Source organism: Zonotrichia albicollis, chromosome 17 (genome assembly GCF_047830755.1).
Source record: "Zonotrichia albicollis isolate bZonAlb1 chromosome 17, bZonAlb1.hap1, whole genome shotgun sequence".
NCBI lineage: Eukaryota > Metazoa > Chordata > Aves > Passeriformes > Passerellidae > Zonotrichia > Zonotrichia albicollis.
In genome coordinates, this window is record NC_133835.1 from 3,357,070 (window position 1) to 3,376,371 (window position 19,302).

Consider the following 19,302-nt stretch of genomic DNA (forward strand, 5'->3'; position numbering starts at 1 on the left):
GTGCACACCCTGGGGCACTGCTGCAGCTGGGATGCTGCTGTTTCTGCACAGCAAAACCCCAGCACAGCATGTGTGCTTTGTGTTTACCCTGGGTGATCCAGCGGGATCTGAGCCATGCTCACCCGGAACACTCACTGGGTTTTATCCAAATCTCCTCCGTGACAGCCATGGGATCCCTGTGGCATCACACAGGAGCAGAGCCCTTTGAGAAAGCCAGGGTGGGGAAGATGGCAGCCAGATGTGCACACCCTGGGGCACTGCTGCAGCTGGGATGCTGCTGTTTCTGCACAGCAAAACCCCAGCACAGCATGTGTGCTTTGTGTTTACCCTGGGTGATCCGGCGGGATCCCAGCTGTGCTCACCACAAACACCCACCGGCTTTTATCCAAATCTCCTCCGTGACAGCCATGGGATCCCCATGGCATCGCAGAGGAGCCATGGGGAAAGCCAGGGTGGGGAAGATGGCAGCCAGATGTGCACACCCTGGGGCATTGCTGCAGCTGGGCTCCTGCTGTTTCTGCACAGCAAACCCCAGTTTTGTGTTTAGCCTGGGTGATCCAGCGGGATCCCGGCCACGCTCACCGCGAACACTCACCGGCTTTTTTCCAAATCTCCTCCGTGACGTAGCCCGTCCCCGACCTGCTGCTGAACTCCCTCAGGGAATCTGCTGGAGGAAGGGACACAGGAAAGGTTGGCAAAGCCTCGTCCCACCCAGCTGCAGCTCATGTGCCCAGTGGTAGCTCAGGACATCACAGGGCACGGAAGGATTGACCAGCTAAAGCTCCAAGCACAGGATTCCTACGGGTAAAGCCACTCCTCAAACACTCAGATGATAAATTACAGCATTTAATTAGCACCTTGCATAATTTATGACACTGTATAGCCTATCTCCTGGTACTCTAAAACAACAGGCAATGCTTACAAATGTATGTTATCCAACTTCTGCACTGTCCACAGGCTGTGAGCATCAGTCTGTACACCAGCAGTTTACATTAATCACAGCACTTCCCAATCCCAGGGCAATTCAAAGGCTTGAAATTATGAACAAACTGTCCTCCAAGACACCTGGAGACGCTGTTTGATGCTTAACTGAACCTTCTCACAAGAGCAATAGAGCTTGAAAATTATCCCTAGGTCCCACAAGGGGAGAAAGCAACAGCTTTCCAAATTTATATAAAAATTTTAATTATATCAACATGGGCTGGAAGTCTATTAGTCATGATATACTTAAATATAGAAGGGCTAAAAGCTGGCTGTGCCCCCCAGGCTGTCACATACACCCACAGCTCCTCAGGCTTGGTGGCAACTGGAGCCAGGGGCACTTGGATTCCTTGCAGGAGGATTCACTCGGTATTTTGTATACAAACAAGTAGAATATACATCAAATTGATATTTATTCTTGCTAGAAGAAATCCATTTTTCTTACTGAATAATCAGTGGGATTTTTCCCCAGAACTTCAATTGCAGTGGGTTTGTTTGCACAGAAATCTGAATTACATTGAAATAAATAAGCATTTTAGGTTTGTTTTTTTTCTATAGGGTCAAACCCCTGCATACTGGATGGGGAAACCAGTCAGCTTCGATAAAGTTGACTCATGATACAAAAATAGAACTAGTAACACAGGTAGCTATTACACTTACAAAAGCCTTTGGTATTTTTAGAATAAATAGACCTTGACATTTAAAATCCTTCAGGCAAGAGGGACTGGTAGGGGGAGAGTGGAGGAGACAAACACCTCCTCCCTGCCTTTTCACCCCCAGCTTTGGACCAGCTTTGGCCAGCAGTGACAAGGAAAGCATGAGCAAAGGTGCCTTTAGACACAGACAAAAACTGCTTCCCCTGCCACCTCTCTTCAAATCCTTGAGAAAAATACTTAAGCACTGTGTGGATGTGACAGTCTGGTGTTGGGGAATTTTTTTGTTTGTTTTGTTGGTTTGTTTTTTTTTTTCCAGAAGGCAAAAAGGCAAAAGCCCTGTTTATTTGATCCTCTCCTCGTTTATACCTTAGTTCTCTACAGGTGCACCTGATTGGTCATTTAATCAATACATTTCACATGATTGCCTAATTAACAAGACACCCATTTGTAAACAACCTTATGAGAAAAACAGCAAAACAGATTGTTAAAAAACCACCTGCAGACTGTTTTAATATTTGACTATCATTATTTATCTCCAGCTCCCTAAAGCTTCCCAGACCAATTCATGGGAAAACTTACGCAGCTTTCTCTCTCTCTGACCAGGCTGCTATTGTATTTGTTGGGAAGTGCCTCAACAAAGGCAGGAATGATGAATCTGACTCCATGTTCTCAGCAGGCTAATATATTACTTTATGGTACTATATTATATTAAAGACATAATATAGTAACATATATTACTATATATGATATATTACGTACTATAATATCATATATTACTATACTGTAATATAGTATCATATAATACTATACTATACTATACTAAAGAATACAGAGGGGATACTAACTAAATGCTAAAAAGATAATAATGAAAACTGGTGACTCTCTCCAGAGTCCTGACACAGCTTGGCCCTGATTGGCCAAAGAGTGAAAACAACTCCCAGCAGAATGCAGTGGAACAATCACCTGTGGGTGAGCAATCTCCAAACACATTCCACATGTGAGCACAACACAGGAGAAGCAAATGAGATAAGAATTGTTTTCCTTTTCTCTGAGGCTTCTCAGCTTCCCAGGAGAAAAACCCTGGGTGAAGGGATTTTTCAGAGAATGTGAATGCTACACACGTGGGCCATGGACTCTCCATCAATGGAGAAGCTTCACCCTGCAGAGCTGTGTGTCATCAGAGGGACACATGGCTCGTGTGTCTCCAGGTGTCACAGAGGCCACTCCCCAGCTCATCCCAGAGACAGCCAAGTGTCACCCAGGCACTCTGAGCGAGGGCAAACACATCTGTCCCACCCACAGCAGTGCTCAACCAAACCCATCCCGTGACTGGCACACAGCACCAGCCCTCCGTGCCCGCTCACCGCTGCCCGCGGAGTCGGCGCTGGCGGGGCTGTGCTGGCGGCTCAGCAGCTCGCTGCCCGCCTTGCGCGGCTCGGCCGTCTCGGAGCAGCGCCGTTTCCAGTAGTTGAGCTCCTCCCTGTCGGCCTCCTGGCAGCGCCGCAGCACCGCCATGGAGCGCCGCGTCTTCTCCACCATCTCCATGATGCAGTTCAGGGCCTGCGGGGCAGGGAGAGGGTCTCAGTTAAAGGAATGTGTCTGTTGTTAACGGAGTGACATAATGTTCCAGACTGCAATGAAAGATGTTTTCCATTACCACCTGTATGGCAGATTATCGTTTGTCAAGTGGGCAGTTTGCCTTATCTCTCTCTTTGAGTGACCACATTCACTCCTCCCTCGGGAGGGGACATTGCTGATAACAGCTATTGGATGTCCCTGCATGGCTGATAAGAACTACAGCATCCCATTGGGAGATGCTCCGCCCAGGGGGAGGAGCCAAGCATTCCTACCTGGATATAATCTGGAGATTCTGGAACACCAGCACAGCTTCTGCACTGGATTCCCCAGAGGAACAGCAGCTGCCTCTCCCACTGCATCTTCAGAGGAAGAGACTGCACCTTTCTCCAGGATCCCTGCTCCAGCAGAGCCACCCCTGACACTGCAGGAGGGCTGAGCCACAATTCCAATGGGACTGCTGCCAACAGCCTGACCCACAGGGTGTCAGGTTGGGTTCTGACTCTGGCAGTGTTGGTTTAGTTCACTGCATTGTTTATTTAATCATTTTTTTTTCCTTCCCTATTAAAGAACTGTTATTTCCTGCTCCCATATTTTTACCTGAGAGCCCCTTAATTTAAAATTTATAGCAATTCAGAGGGGTGGGGAGAGTTTACATTCTCCATTTCAGGGGAGACTCCTGCCTTCCTTAGCAGACTCTCCTGTCTTTCCAAACCAAGACACAAAACTATCCTTTGTGCCCTCCAAAAGGAAATAAGCTCAGAAGTTTCTCCTCAATGAGGTGAAAAGTCATCCCATAAGATCTGGGGGACTTCACCTCAAACTTAAGGATAGCTAATTGGACAGGAGGCAAAAAATCCAACCTGAGCAATTACTAGATATAATACTAGAATTTACATAAATACTAGAAACAGAAGAGATAAAATAATACTAGGAAAAGAAGAGAACAAATAAACTAATCACTTTTTTGGGTTTTTTTTTACCAGGGGCAGGAGGGCCTCTTGCACCTGGATTGTTTTTTTCTCTGTAAAGAGTTTTGTTATTTTGCCTTTTATTAAAACCTTTTTGTTTCCAACACTGCCACAGAAGCCATCCAGCTGATTTTATGCCTTCTAAGGTAGCTGAGCTATCTTGGTGTGAAATGTATCTCCAAGAGCTGGCTCGAAGAGAATCATATTTCAATCATCACAGGTTTCACCATGGAGGGGCCATACCAGGCAGATGAGACAAGTGTGAGGTGGTTTCCCAAGATTTGGGGATGGTGTCATGCCCAAGGGCACAGCACTAGGTAGGGTCACCACAAGAGGTAGCTCAACACCTCCAGGACATGCTCCTAAAAGTGGAGAGGAAAACCCCACCACTTTCCTATGGGATTTGGTTATGATCCTGGTGTCACTGCTGCAGAGTCACAGTCCAACTCCAAATATTCAGCTACAGAGCCTCTGCTCCACCCCAACACCACCCCCTCAAAAAACCCATTAGCTTTAAACCATGAGGTCTCTCTGCATTTATGATCAAAGCTGAATTTTAATCCCATCTCTGACAGAAACAGCAGTGAAGTGCCTGGAGGAGCTGCCTTACTCAGAAGGAAAAAGCTCAGCATAAAATCTGCCAGAAGCACCAGGTCTTGCTGTTGGTGCTTTTTTTGGTCCATAAAAGGCTGGCACCTCAGGGAAAAAAAGTCTTAAAATACAGTAATGATAGGTTTATTCATTTTGTAAATATCCTGACTGCACTTAGTGCATCTGGGCACTTGTGCTGGGCTGGGGCAGGAAAGATCCCAGTGGGGATAAAGCTGGGGTTGGTTGCTCGCTCAGCCAGCCATGGCAGCACCTGGCCATGCTCTGCAGGAGAAGCTCCCCAGCTCTAGACACTTCAGCCACACCAATTTTAGTTTCCACTGACCACAGGCAGAGGAAATCTGCCAGGAAAGCACTACAGCTCCTCTCAGCTCTCCCCACCATCCACCTGCTTGTGGTGGCTTGTTCCTCCACCAGCCACCAGGAGAGCCTGGCTATGGTATCAACAGGGAAATCACCAAGTGGAGCAGGTGGAACACTGGGCTGCTGCTTCCCACAGAGCTTCCCACAGCCCCTGCAGCTCCTTACGTGATCGAGATGCTTCCACTCATCCGCCCACTCCCTCTCCGTCAGGCGGTGATCCACCAGCTCGTCCTGGTAGCCTCCATTCAGCCCTGCAACAACACACAGCCACAGGGGGATCAGATGGGCCAGTGGAGAGAGAAGTGGCCCCAAAGCAAGAATAAAGAGCTCTATTTCCAGCTCCATAGCTGGGATTTTAAAACACATCTCCAGGTGGCAGCTCTACAGGGGTAATTCCATGCTGGTGCTTTTTTATCCCTGTCTGCTACAATCCACTTGTGGCTCCAGCTCTGACCTGCTTGTGGAGCTGGTTCTCCTGTTATAAACCCACAGCAGCTCAGAGCCTGTGATTCAGGCTGTTGTGTTGGAAAAACATCATGCACCTCCCACACATCCCTTGGAGAAACAGGGCAGGGGGTCAACCTCTACTCTCCTGCTTTGGGAATCTTGGAAAAGTTAATTTCTATTTCCTTGTCCTCTCTTCCTGCCTGCTGGGTTGGCTACACCCAACTCACACACTAAGTCCTTCCTCCTCACCCTCAGTGACTCCAGCCTTCATACAGGGAAATACAAACACTCAATCTTCCTGTTTTTAACTTCCCAGGGTTTCCTCTGAACTCTCTGCAAAGACTCAGCTGTGAGGACATGCCCAGCCAGCATCAACCACCTTTGGGTATGAGTGGCCAAGCAAAGACCAGCACCAAAGCTCAACCAGGAACCCTCCAGGCTCTCACCAAGCCCGCCGTGCCTGTCCCGGATCTCTCTGTGCTCCAACATCTTGCTGGGGTCCCTGTAGAGGTGGGAGGTGGCAATATCTTCCAAGGTGTAGTGCTGGAGGGGCGGTGGGGTGGGGTGGAACTGCCCGCTGGGGTTCATCAGGGGGATGGTGAGGGCAGGGCTGTGCCGGGGCGCGGGGCTGATGGTGCAAACCCTCTTGGCCGGAGGCTCTGTCGGCAGTGGCTCCCTGTCAAAGCTGCTGTCTTCCCTCCTGCAATCACACCAGCACAGACAGGCATTCCTTAGCATCCCGTACATGTACTCAGAAAGATGCAGATTTGGAATCAGCAGGGTTTGGGCAGCAAGGATTTTACCACGGGGTAAATGCAGAGAGCTCAAACAAATGCGCTCAATTTGTGAGGCGACGCACAAAGTGACCCCGTCAAAGAAAAGGGTTCAGGATGCCTGAGTGTTGTGATTCATCTCTCTGAGCATGACCAAATTAAAATTTCACAGTTTTTATAAATTTGAGGCACGCTTCACATAATTGCATAACAACTTTTATCTTGGAATAAAACGTGGTGAAAATGAAGCGCATCCTTCCCAGCCCTGCCAATGCCTCCGCTCCTTGCCTTGGGGGTGGGAAACTGCTCAGCTCTCTGGCTCAGGCTTTTCAGTGCTACCCAAAAGTCCCTCTGGGACACACTGCCTGAAAGAGGAACCCAACCTGAATTCATAGTGCAGCAGGGGCAGTCATTGAAGTCTCAGAACAGCCAGAATTGTTGTTGGGAGTGATAAGATCCTGGATGCTGCTTAAAGCTTTGTCAGCAGCAAAGATAAAACAAAAGTCACGACTTCAACAACTGAGCAGAGTGACAAAAGCTGTTTGTCACCTGTCTGGACTGTGCCTCTTGCCATTGCCATTGACCTCGATGAGCAGCTCAGAGGAGTCAGCAGGAGATGTGGTGTTGGTGTTGAGCAGGATGTGCTCGTGCTGGGCCAGGTACTGGGAGGGCGTTTGCTTGGCAGCGCGGGCACAGTGCAGCAGCTCCCGCTGCAGCAGGGGCAGGTTGGCCTGGAAAACAAGCACAGTTACAGAAGCTGTTCCAAAAGGTTTGGCTTTCATTAATAGCTCAGAGCAGTAACACCTGTGACCCATGATCCCCCACTCAGGATCCCCCAGCTCCTGGTGTCTGCACCGGCAGATTTAGCTGAATTTTCCCAGGAGCCTGATGTTGGTGGACCCAAAATCCAAGTGTTAAAGGAAGCACTGTGTGCTTCCAGCATCTAGTTACCCAAAGGTGTTGTGGAATCCCCGCCCCTGGAATGCTCAAGGCAAGGTTGGACAGGGCTTGAAGGAACCTGATCTAGTTTAAAGTGTCCCTGCCCATGGCAGGGGGCTGGAATTGAGATGAGCTTTAAGGTCCTTTCCAACCCAAACCACCCTGTGATTCTGTGATTTAACCATCCCAGACAGACTCCGTGTGCCAGCACTTCAAACATTCTAGATCTGAACATTTGCAAATAAGATTATAGGCTCAGAAGCTGCCACATGGAGCTTGCTTTGCCTCCTTTATCTCCAGCACACAAGCAGACATATGTGGCACACAACGTCAGCCAGTCCCACACGGCCAGCTCTGTGCAGTCTGTCTTGGGCTCCAGCAGAATTGCTGTGGTGCTTGCAAGGAGAGCTCTCCCAGCAATGTCACAGTGCCAGGAGGCACAGGCAGGCACACAGAGTGGCAGCAAGCCCCAGCAGCTCCCTGTCACCTTCAGGAAGGGGATCACAAATGGCCGCAGGGGGAAGTTGGTCGCCTCTTGCAGCTTGCAGTGAAATTCCTCGATTGTCACCGTCGAGTTCTGAGAAAAGAAATTAAGAAATGAAATGGCAATTTGTTCTTATTTTTAGACATGTGGGAAATGGCTCCAAGTGAACAGAACTGGGAGGGAGACAGCATCTGCTGCTCCAGGACTGGCAGTGTTTGCATTGGATCCTGCTGGATGCAGCCAGCAAGGCTCAGGCCAGTGGAGCAGGAATGCTGCACTAGGAGAGGGGTGGGAACTGCCTGGCTCAGCACTCCCCCAGCTCCAGAGTGGGAGGCAGAGGCTGACTCCAGGGCACCAGGACCCAGCTGGCATCTACTGCATGCTGGGGCAGGCTGTGCAGAGTCAGGCTTTGATCCCAGCTGCTCAGAACTGCACACCTTCCTCCCTTCAGTTCTCCTCATCTAACCTAGCCATGGAGTCTCAGCAGCCTTCTGTTCACTCTGGTCCTCTCCTGGTCCAGCCCTGCTTCCCCTGGGGCTGCTCAGGCTGGGGAATGCCTGGGACAGCAGCATTTGATAATCTGCATGTACAAAACTCACCTCTGCTGCAACAAGCACGATCTGGGGTGAGAACAACAGCCAAAGGGACCTGGACAGCTTCTCCTTCCCTCCCCAAAAAGGTAGGCTGAGGTACTACCCTACATCTATGGAATGAAATATGCTATATAAATGCAGCAACAGCATTTGACATCCAGTGCTTAAGCCCTGGGAGTGACCCAGAGGACATGGACAGACTCAGGTTTGCCTTGGAAGCAGAAATGCTCCAGGCTGCTGCAGTCTAGCTCCCTTCAGGGCTCAGCCTCAAAATAAAATGTGTCAAAAAGCAGAGATCACTGCAGGAGCTCCACAGGACCACAGCTGCCCAGAGTTCCAGAGCCTCAGTCCAAGGTCACAGAATGGGTTGGGTTGGAAGTGTCCTTAAAGGCCATCTCATTCCACCCCTGCCATGGCAGGGACACCTTCCACTGTCCCAGGCTGCTCCAAGCCCTGTCCAGCCTGGCCTTGGGCACTGCCAGGGATCCAGGGGCAGCCACAGCTGCTCTGGGCACCTGTGCCAGGGCCTCACCACACTCACAGGGAAGAATTTCTTCTTAATAAGCAATCCAAACCTCCTCTTTTTCAGTTTAAAGCCATTCCCTCTTGTCCTGCCACTCCATGCCCCTGTAAAGCATGTGCAGCATCATGTCTAATGCACTGGACAGCATTTCTCCCAGCTATTCTGTATAAATGCAAACACTGGATACAATTCTGCAGCAAGACCTGTTCATTTGGGTTTGAAGGGTGTTCTCATGGCAGGGGTTAGGAATGAGATGATCTTTAAGGTCCCAAATCAAACCATTCTGTGATTCTATGATTTACAGAAAGGCTTTGTCCAATTCCTGCACACAATCGGGTGCCTAAGCCACTGGACCAACAGTTTTTTGAAACACAGCAAAGATAAAATAAATCATTCATTTTCTCAGGAAGCACAAACACAAGAGTCTGGCTCAGTAAAGATGCAAACAACCACTGTGTGCCAGGACCTGGGAGAAGGCAGCCTGAGATGGGGCAGGACTCACCACGAGTGCCAGGACGAGGGTCCGGACCTTCTCCCCGATCTCTGGTGAGATGTCATTCCCAAACTGCTGCAGGGTGGTGAGGAAACGCTTCAGCTTGCTCAGCTGCCGGGCCCCACACGTGGCTGGGAGCTGCTGGTTGGTCAGTGAGGAGGAGGAGGATGAGGAAGGGCCGTTGCTGAACCTCTGGGGTGGGGATGGGGCCCCGTTCAGGGTCGGGGGGGAATGGTTGATCCCGTTGGGCACTGCAAAGGGGAGACAGAAGCAATGCTGAGCACCAGGAGGGCACATCCCTGAGCCCTGCTGCTGGAGTGGATCCATCCTCCAGCCAGGAGGCTCCTGCTGCTTTGAGGGGCAGCTCAGGCGGCTCCACCTCACCCAAGGAGGGCTGGCAGAGCCTGCCCTGTGCCTGTCATCCCTCCCTGGGGATTTACAGGGAGTTTCACAAACACAGCTGTTTTTTCCCAACCTGGTCCCATCTGCAACTTTGCCTCGTGTAAGTGATGAGCATGTTGAAACAGACTGAAGGGCTGGAAGTTTGGGAACTCAGCAAGGGATTAGGATAAATTGTTGACATCCCCATGCTGTGGTTGTGCAATGTCGGGCCCTGTCTGATGAGCAGCTGTGCACTGGGGCCTCAGCTTGGTGTAAACCCAGAATTTCAGAGTGACAAGCACATCACTGGAAATAGAGTCATAGCTGATCCACAGGGCTTATCCTTAAAAACCCAGCCCTGAATCCCTTATGATTTAAGTGCTGACAAGGGGGCCACAAGGTATAAAAAACATTTCAAGGGATGGTGTTCAGAGAAGCCCTGAAACCACCTGGCAGAGCTGCCCCTTGCTTGTAGGGAGGAGCAGAAACTTGTGAGAAAAGATGCCAAAATTTCTGCTGCAGCTTCACAAGGATCATACCAAATCCTGATGAATTCAGTGAGGGGTTTTTCAGAGAAGACAGGAGGTGCTTGAACAGTTAAACCACTCTGGGGCATGCCAGGGTCGGAGGCTGGAAAGGCTCCACACACCTGGACCTTCGTGGTGAGCACAGGAGGGAAACTTAACCAGAGTCAGTTAAGATGCAAGGAAAGATAAGGCTGCAGAGAGCAACAAAGGAGGTTCCTGCCAACCAAGGGGTGACAGCCCTCACAGACAGATGATGAGATGAAGGTGAAGGCCAGCACTGAGAGGATGGAGGTACAAAGGCAGTGTGAGCTCATGCCTTTTGTCATGGAACAAAGCAACCTGAAAAACTCCTGTTTTTCACACCCACTGCCACAGCAGCAAACAACAGGGACGTCAGGATGTACCCACAGGTACAGCTCCACAGAGTACACCAGAGCTGTGTGAAAGGCAAGGCCTTTCTGGTAATTACTCATAAAGGCCTTTATTTCACTATAAAAGGGTTACAGATAGGGTGAAGCTGCCAAGAGAAGCTCCTCTCAAACAGCAAAGGCTCCGTGCTCTCTGGCGGCCACAACCGAGGCGCTTTCCCCCTTCTCTATTTCACTTCCTCTTATTCTTTCAGATGAAAGCCTGGGGAGAGCAACGTGCTCTATTTATAGCTCAGGAGAAAAAGGGGCTGTGAGCCACCCCTGGGGCTGCGGGGGACCCTGGGGAGAGGCTGCCAAGGAGGGAGCAGGGGATGCTGGTGGATGGGGGATGCCGTTAGACACGGCCCCGTAACCGTGCTCTGCCTTTCTGGGCTCAGCCCTCCTGACCCTCTGCCAACGGCACCACCGCAGGGCAGCTGGCACTTCTCTGATCCTGCACACCACCAGGACCTGCTCCACCACACACCACACAGCAGGGCTGCCATCCTGACTGCCAGGTGAGAGCACAGTGCTGCAGCAAGCCAGGCAGAGTACCATGATCAGTGGGATTGCTGGTTTGGGGACACCAGGGTGATAAAATTCATGGGAACAAACCATCATCTAAGTCTACTCTTAAATTCTGCCTTAGCTCCTACACAGCCAAAGGTTTTGCTGTTTCTCCAACCCTGTGTTAATGATCCAACCCTGTGTTAATGATCCCTTTGTTCCAACTGCTCCACCTCACTTGCCCAAGCCAGGGCACGTCACACTCCCACTGAGTGACCAAGACCCTCTGGTGCAACTGAGAAATGAAAAAGCAAGAATGAACTTCACCACAGGTCACATCTCTCATGTGTTTTGGAAAGAGGCAATTAAGTCATCTGCAATCAGCAGATTCAGGCTTCTTGGCCCTTAACAGCGTGCCAAGCATCCTCATTGGAAAAATTAATTTCTGTCACTTTGCTAATGGTCTTTTTCTGCCTGAGCAAAAGGAGAGCCATTAAAACCGCCTGAGCACATAAAGATGGGGACAATGTGTCTGGCGGGATAACCCAGTGATTAGTGCTGCTGCCAGCACATCACAGTGTGTCCTCCAGGAGGCTGGGCTGGAAATCTCCAAACCCCAGCGCCAGCATGGAACTCTGAGATAGCCCAGACACTGTCATGGACAGCACAGCAACACAGAACTAGCTAGGGAACACTCTGTGCAGGGAAAAGGGGTGAGGAGAGCATGGAAAATATGTACATGCCATGTGTGGGGGTCAGATAACTCCATGCCCAACAAAGTAAAGCAGCTTTGCTGCGGAACAATGCCTTTAAAAAGACATTAAATGGCTTAAATGTTGGCTAAAGAAGGGGAAAAAGGACTCTTTTTAAGCTGTAAGAAAAGGCTGAAGGTCCTTTCCATTCATGGAGTCACCTTTGAGCAACTCTCAGCTACAAGAAGTGGGTGCAAGGCTGCGCTACAGCTGGGCAGGATCAGGACTGACTGTGGCTTAATAGGAAAGATTATAAAGAGAAGATGGAAAAAAGAGAATCTGGATGGACAGCAAGGAATTTTCAAGGCTGGGAAATTAAAAAAATGAAAAACTTTCTAATCTCAGCTGCAGGAATGCTGCCTGCAAAGTGAGATACAGCAGAGTGGGAATTAACTCCTCCAAAAGATAAAGAGGAAAGCCCAGCTCTTGGCTCGCTTGAAGCTGACCTGATAAAAGATTCAATTTCTTAAGGAGTTTATGGTGGAAATCAAGGCTGCACCTGCAAAGAGACAGACTCAAGGCAGCACCAGGAGCAGGCAGGGGGGCAAAGGGGATTACACAGCCTGTTTTATGTCCTGCAAGCACTACAGAACTGCAGCAAAGCCCCGCTGCCCCCTCCCGCACAGCCAGGCAGCATCACCTGCCGTGCCCTGGCTGATGGCTGGGACATCCCAGTGGGTTCTCGGAGCAGAGCCCTCCCTGCTGGCTGGAGCAGGTGCCAGGACAGGCAGCACCACTGGGCTTACGTGCAGTCGGAGTGAAGGACACGGGCCGGGGGCCGCCGGCGTTGACGGGAGGCAGCGGCGGCATGTTGGGAGGAGAGGACCTGGACTGGATCTTCACTTCCACGGGCGATCCGGGCATCACTGGCACCCTCTTCTCACCAGCAACTGTACCAAGAGAAGGTGGCAAGGCTTAGTGACAGTCCCTGACACGCATTTCCCCGCCCAGCACGCTGGGAACAGTGCAAGGGTGAAGATAAGAGCTGGGGGAAGTCACGCAAGGCTCCAATGCTGCTCTGGAGGGCCCCGAGCTGGGGACAGGCACCAGGGTCATGTCTGTGGTGTCTGTGCTCTCCATCCCAGTCTCCTGACTCCATCTCCTCACCCCTCATGCCCAGAGATGCTGTTCAAAGCGCTTCTGTCGATTTGCTCTGCCCTCATTTAAGATCTCTCTGATACAACACCTTGCTGAGCCTTTCCAGAGGAATCACAACCTCTGGGAGCCATGCAGGCAGTAACCTGCACTTGGGCTGGCCAGAAGTGACTGGAAGGGGCCTGGAGTTGTAGAGATGAGCTGATATCAGCTACTCACAGCCCCACTCCTGTGTGCAATCTCTGGTGTCTAATCTAAGACCAGCTCAAACTGCAGCTTCCTTTGCAGCCTTGAGGGGAACAGTGGGACCACACTCCCAGCTCCAGTGGCTGGGATCAGCTTCACAAGACAAAAAGGAAGAAACATCCTAATGTAATAGTGAGATGCTTTTGTTTGGTTTTTATTTTTTGGGGGCTGTTTTCGGGTATTTTTGGTTTTTCAAGTGCAGACAGCTCAGCAGACAAAGCCTAAGGATCTCCAAAGCACAGCTCCCGTGGGAGCCAGTCCCAATCCAGGGGTGCTTTGTATCGCACTGCCAGCATCTCCAGTGTCCATGACCCCAAAGCATCAGCCCTCTGAGATGATGGTCCCCACTCTTTGCTCCTCAAGCTGGCCCTCCCTTGCTCAATTACCTCACTAACGAGACGTGAGCAGCTTGTCCCCCCAGGAACACAGCCAGGCCCCCAGCTGCACCCCAGCTCAGGCTGTGAGGGAGCTCAACCCAACTTCCACCTCTCCAGTGCTGCAAGCTGGGCTTGGGACCATTACCATGTAATTTGTTATCAACAGCTCTTATCAATCCCTGTCAGCTGGAAGAAACTCAGATTTCAGCCCAGGCAAACGATTAAATGCTGCATTCTCATAGAGCACTGAATAGGTGGCGAAATTCTGCACTGAAATACAACCCAAACCTGCTACTTCTTGACTCCCAACAACAAAAATGCTGCTTTTGAGAGCAGAGAGAACACAAACTGGCACCTGAGCCCTCGTGCTGCTGCCTGGGATCTGCTCTGTCAGCCCCAGCACCTGCTCTGCCACCAAGCTGCCTCATTTATTTTCCTTATGGCAAGTCATGGCGAATGCCAGAGAGGTAACAAATGAACTTTGTTATTCCCAGCATTTCTTTCTGATGTTTGCAGGAAGGGGGAGCAGGGATGATACACTCTGAAAATCCATGTTTTCCTGCCCTGTCAGTACAGGTAGAATAACTGGGGTTGGAATTGCTACAAAACCCACATCCCAGAACATTTGTGTCTTCATTTATCTAAACCTGCTTCCAAGAAAAGGAAAAAATTCCAGGCTTTGCTTTCCTGAAGTGGGGAGATATTGAAGCCCTGGGAAACTACTATTAATTTTAACTTATAATAACTACATTAATCCCATATTGCAAACTACTGTACATGTGGCCCAGCTTCCATACAATTGAACCCTGATGTGCAGACCCTCCCTGGCATTCCCATGCATGAATGTGATATTCAGATGAATAACCATGCACTGATGTAGGAACATGACATCATTTATACATGTAGGCACCTTTTCAGCAGGTGAGTTTATCAGCAAGAGCAGGGAAAACACCATGGCTTTCTTTGCTCTCTAAATAAATGCAGCAAAACAGTGAAATTTTGTACACAAAGTTAGGAGTATTTCCACCACAAAAAAAATCTGAGTTCTCTCACTCAGGCAAGGAAGGGACACATTGCTAAATGACCCAAATTATTCAATCAAAACAGCACTAATTGTGCCTCTCCAGCACTCAGTGTCAGCTGCCCAGTGACCATCCAGGGTCCCATTGTCACCACCTGCCTCCTCCTCTTCTCCCTCTTCCCATGAAACCCCCTTTCCCAGGTGTACATGGCCAATCTGATATTGCCATACTCTGGAGAGCATGAAGTCCTTAACTCTTCTCCCATTCCTTCCTAAAATTTTCCTAGGGCACATTAAGAAACCAGAACTAATTTGGTTAATTTACAAAGAGGGAGATAAATTTTGCATGGAATTTATAACCCCAAAATAAAACCAGCTACTGTGTCAGACACCAAAACTGAAGCCCACAAGAAGCCAACACCTTCCTTTCCAAGCCCACTCCAACAGACAAGAAGCAAACAGGATTGTTAAATTTAAAAGCTTCCTGCTAATGACCTGGGGCATCTATAAATGCAGATAAAAACCATCTTTCTGAAGCTGTCCTTTTTTAGCCTAAACATGTCCATTTAATGAGAATCATCTGAGCAAACCAGGCTGTGACCAAGGGCATGAGTCAGCCTTGAGCTGACCTGGGGCTAAAACTGAGCCAGTGAGCAGCTCCCTGGAGAAAGGCTGCCTTCCTGGTCTCATTCTTTCACTTCCACCACTCAGAAACATTTACTGGCTCACCAAGAGCAGCTTTTCAGTGCTGCCTCCATCTGCACAGGGAGGATGCAGAGATGCTCCTCAAAAAGCATGAAAGTCACTCAGGTGTGTCACCCACCTAAAGAGTCAAACGCCATCACAGACTTTGGGTGATATTCTAACATCACTCACCTAAAAAGTCAAATACCATCACAGACTTTGGATGATACTCTAACAAGAATAATTGTTGTCAATGACTGAATGCTCTGAGCACCAGAGCAAGATACCTGCCCAAATTGGAAACACTGCACTGCTCTCCTTCAAAAACTCCTCCTTCCAAACCTTACCTGGCTCAGAAACAAAAATGCTGCTGTTCCTTCTCAAGCAGTGCCTGCAGGAGCAGGCCAGACATATTTATGGCACAACACTTTGGCTGTCACGCTGCCAAATGCCCAAAGTTTGCAGTGGCACGTGCTCAGCTCTGCACCAGGACCTGCCCCAGGTGAGCAGGGACAGAGGCAGCAGTGATGGGGACACTGGGTGGGAGAGCTGCCTTCCCAGCCTCTGATACACTGCAATTCCCCATGGGAAAAGGAATCAGAGAAAATAAAACCCAATGAGGTGCTGTTTTAGCCCTGGCTCCATGCAGGAATTCCATCTCCTCCCAGCAGTGATGGGTTTGCAGTGCGGATTTTGCAGCTTTCAGCTGGGCATGGGCAGCTGCAGCCTGTGCTCCTGCCCTAGATATTCCTGTGGCCCATTTAAGGAGCCCAGGTGTGCAAGAGCCCAGAAGGCCCCAGGGCTGTGAGTACACCTGGAGCCCTCCCTCTCTCCCTCCCTGACAAGCTGCAAGGCCCTGGGTTCATCTGGCTCTGCTCTGGCTCTCCGTGTGCACCAGATTCCCTCTGCTGCTCCAGTCGCCATCCTGGCGTAACAAATTAAAAAGGAACATATGTCACGATTAAGTGCAGCTGATGATTTCTTCTTTCTGGAGAGGAGAAAGAGCCAAGGGAGACAATGGGAGAAGAGGCCAAGAAAAAATCTGGGGTCTCAAGTGATGCTCAGAGAGGTCCCACTCCTGCATTCCCAGCTCTCGCAGCACATTTCAGAGGGGCAGTTCCAACACCAGCTCCAGACAGATCTCATCCTAATTATTTTCTTTAAAGAAGTCTTTCCACCTATGCTGTTTAGTACAAAGAGTGTTGCTGTGACAGGTAACCTCAGCATTTACTAGCACTATCAACTCTATAAAGAAACTGCTTTATTAATCTCTTCATGCCTGTGGGCTTGAGAAAAAGGAAAAACAGAAGAAAAAAAAACAACAGCAACAAGTTAGGGAGTATCTCAACTACACTGGAATTTAAATTAATCCCTAAATTCCTTTGGCAATTAGAGAATAAACTAAGTGATGAAAAAGAAATAAAAACAGTGCATGAGGAGAACTGGATGTTACCTTCCCCAAAAAAGCAAGATTAGGAAGTGGAGAAGAGTGACAGTGAGGCAGACAAACATAAACTGTCTCCTCCTCATCCTCTTCCCAAAGCTCAGAATATAATTCAGGGCAGTACCAGGAGGTGCTCCACTCTGCTCAAGAGAAAGCCTTGATCTAGATTCCCTGGCAGAGCCATGGATTTGCTGAGAGCAAGAGAAGAGAGGGAGAGCCACTGCTACAGAGCAGAAAATGGGGATGCTTTAATTGAATTTACACTGCAGTGTCTGCATGGGCACAATTTAATCCAGTCACCTCCCTGAGAGCACATTCCTGATGCACAGGTAGAATTCCCCTTGGTTCCATGGCACAAGAGTTAAGGATGAAGGATGAGCTGTGGAGTGATTTTGGAGCTGTCATTTGTAAATAAGCTGCAAAGAGTCTGAACTGTGTCTCACCAAGCCACGTGCCAGACTCAAGCTCTCCAGCTTTCTGCAGAAGTCAAACCATGAAATATCTTGGAAGAAATAAGAGAAAAACATATGAAACATGAGACAGCCCTGCAACACCAGCAGCTATGCCCAGGTAAGGGTTCGCTTTTCCCTTTGGCAGCTTGCAGGACACAGAACAGGCTCAAAATCAGACCTTGTCAACAAAATTTTTACCACTAAGTGGTTATATTGCAAAGCTGTAAATTAACAAAGGTGTTTTTTGAGTAAAAGGCTGCGTACAAGGGTTTGCCCAGTGGTTCAGTGTAAGGAGAGAAAGCATGTCATGATTTCAGACAGAAAGAAGAAGTTTAATCAAAGCAGATGTTTTCAACTTTCATCTGGAACAGGCAGAACATATTCAAAACCTAAACAGCCTCTCCTCATCCCAAAAAGTTAAAAGCCCCAAATTCATCCCTGCCTTTTGAGAGGAAGCGACTGGAGAACTGTCCCAGTAACAACAGCCAAGGTCAGGTCTGTGGCAACCTATAAAATCAGAGGGTTTTAGGAAAACTGCAGAAGGCAGGCTTCAGATGCAGCAGAATTGTTAGTAGAGCTAAAAGCAACAGTTATGAGGTAAGTCAGCCTTGCCAGCATCAAGGTCCAGCAGGATAAATTCTTTGGTCACCCACGAGCCACGTCTGAGCTTATTCCAAAGCCAGTGGACAAACAGACACCCCAAAGGGGATGTAGCCCACCCCAAAACATCTCTCAAAGCAAGGAGATCACCCACTGGCCTCCTTCCTCTGGCCCTGCCCCCTCAGGTGAGCACTTGACATGGATTACAGACCACCTACAAATCAGCAAAATGAGCCCTGCCTACAAACAGTCCTGGGAACTTCTTCCCCCACTGTTTACATGGATTTAGACAGAGCAATGCCAAAGTTGGCTAAATGGATAGAGAGGCCACTGGAAAGAGGGAAAAGAAGGAGGGACAGACCTTTAACAGCCCCCTCTGACCAAACTGTTCTACACTGTGCAAGCAGCTCCATGCCTCAGGCAGGAGGGCAGGCCAGGGACTGCCCCAGCCCAGCCCTGACGTGCCCAGTGAGGAGGAGGAGGATGTGCTGCAGTTGGCTCCTCACAGGGTCCCTGTTGATCATCTGAATGCAGACGAGAGGCAGCATCAGTGTAACCTGACCTGATAATGTAAATAGGGTGAAATGAAATATGGTTCGCCACCTCCCCAGCTTTGGCGAATGTTTATTTTGAATAACATGCTTATCTGCTCCAACTGCTCACCATCTGTTTTCAGTCTCCACCAAGCTAATATTTTTCACATTTAGGAACTGAGAAATGGGAAGAATTACATTTAAATTTTATTAACATCTTTCCTCCGCTCCAAGGTTGCCTTTCCCTCCCCTTGATGGCTCTAAGCCATCTGTAGAGCACCTTTGCAGTTCTCCAAGGCATGCAGATGAGAGGTGATCTACATGCAAAGCAAGAGCATCATTACTCAAGCTTCCAGAAGATGCCATTTACTGCAATTCCCCCCTCACCTGCTTCCAGACAGCTTCCCCCAAGCTCAAACTCCAATCACAGCGTCAAGGGAGAAGTAATATTTTATCTTTTTGCAGCATTGCTGCATCAAAAAGCGATGGAGAGGGGAGATAAGCATCAGGAACAAGGCAGCCAACACAGCAGCTTTCAGAAAAAAAGGATGGTTGGGTCTGTCCCAATTTGGAGGAGAGTGAAACACTGGGAGGTCTGTAGTCAGGATGACTTCTCTCTACAAATATTGACATTTATTTGCTTGCGGGGTGGTTTCTAGAGGTCTTTCTTTGCTTGAGTCAACAAAAGGTGATTTACAACCAGCACTGGAGGGACACGAGCGTGTGGCACAACCAGGTCACCAGCAAGGGCTGGTCACAGGAGGTCCCTGTCCATCCTCCTCCTCCATGCCATGCAGTTGGCCAAGATGCTACTCCAGCAGCAGTGCCAGTGGGTAACTCATGTCCCTGCACAGATATTTCTCCACTCC

At 49.4% G+C, this 19,302-nt stretch overlaps 1 protein-coding gene across 5 annotated transcripts in view; it reads right to left on the minus strand.

The window, feature by feature from the left end:
- Positions 1–19,302, minus strand: part of CBFA2T2 (CBFA2/RUNX1 partner transcriptional co-repressor 2) — a 62,392-nt gene that overhangs the window by 5,946 nt on the left and 37,144 nt on the right. For 3 of the 5 annotated variants that reach the window (XM_074553372.1, XM_074553370.1, XM_074553374.1), the window contains exons 2-9: positions 12,728–12,871; positions 9,417–9,658; positions 7,802–7,891; positions 6,925–7,106; positions 6,049–6,302; positions 5,321–5,406; positions 3,002–3,197; positions 596–667 (exon numbers count right to left, since the gene is read on the minus strand). In XM_074553372.1, coding sequence (XP_074409473.1) covers positions 596–667; positions 3,002–3,197; positions 5,321–5,406; positions 6,049–6,302; positions 6,925–7,106; positions 7,802–7,891; positions 9,417–9,658; positions 12,728–12,871 — 1,266 coding nt within the window. The remainder of the gene's footprint in view (positions 1–595; positions 668–3,001; positions 3,198–5,320; positions 5,407–6,048; positions 6,303–6,924; positions 7,107–7,801; positions 7,892–9,416; positions 9,659–12,727; positions 12,872–19,302) is intronic. The other 2 variants (XM_074553373.1, XM_074553371.1) reach the window with 1 other exon arrangement.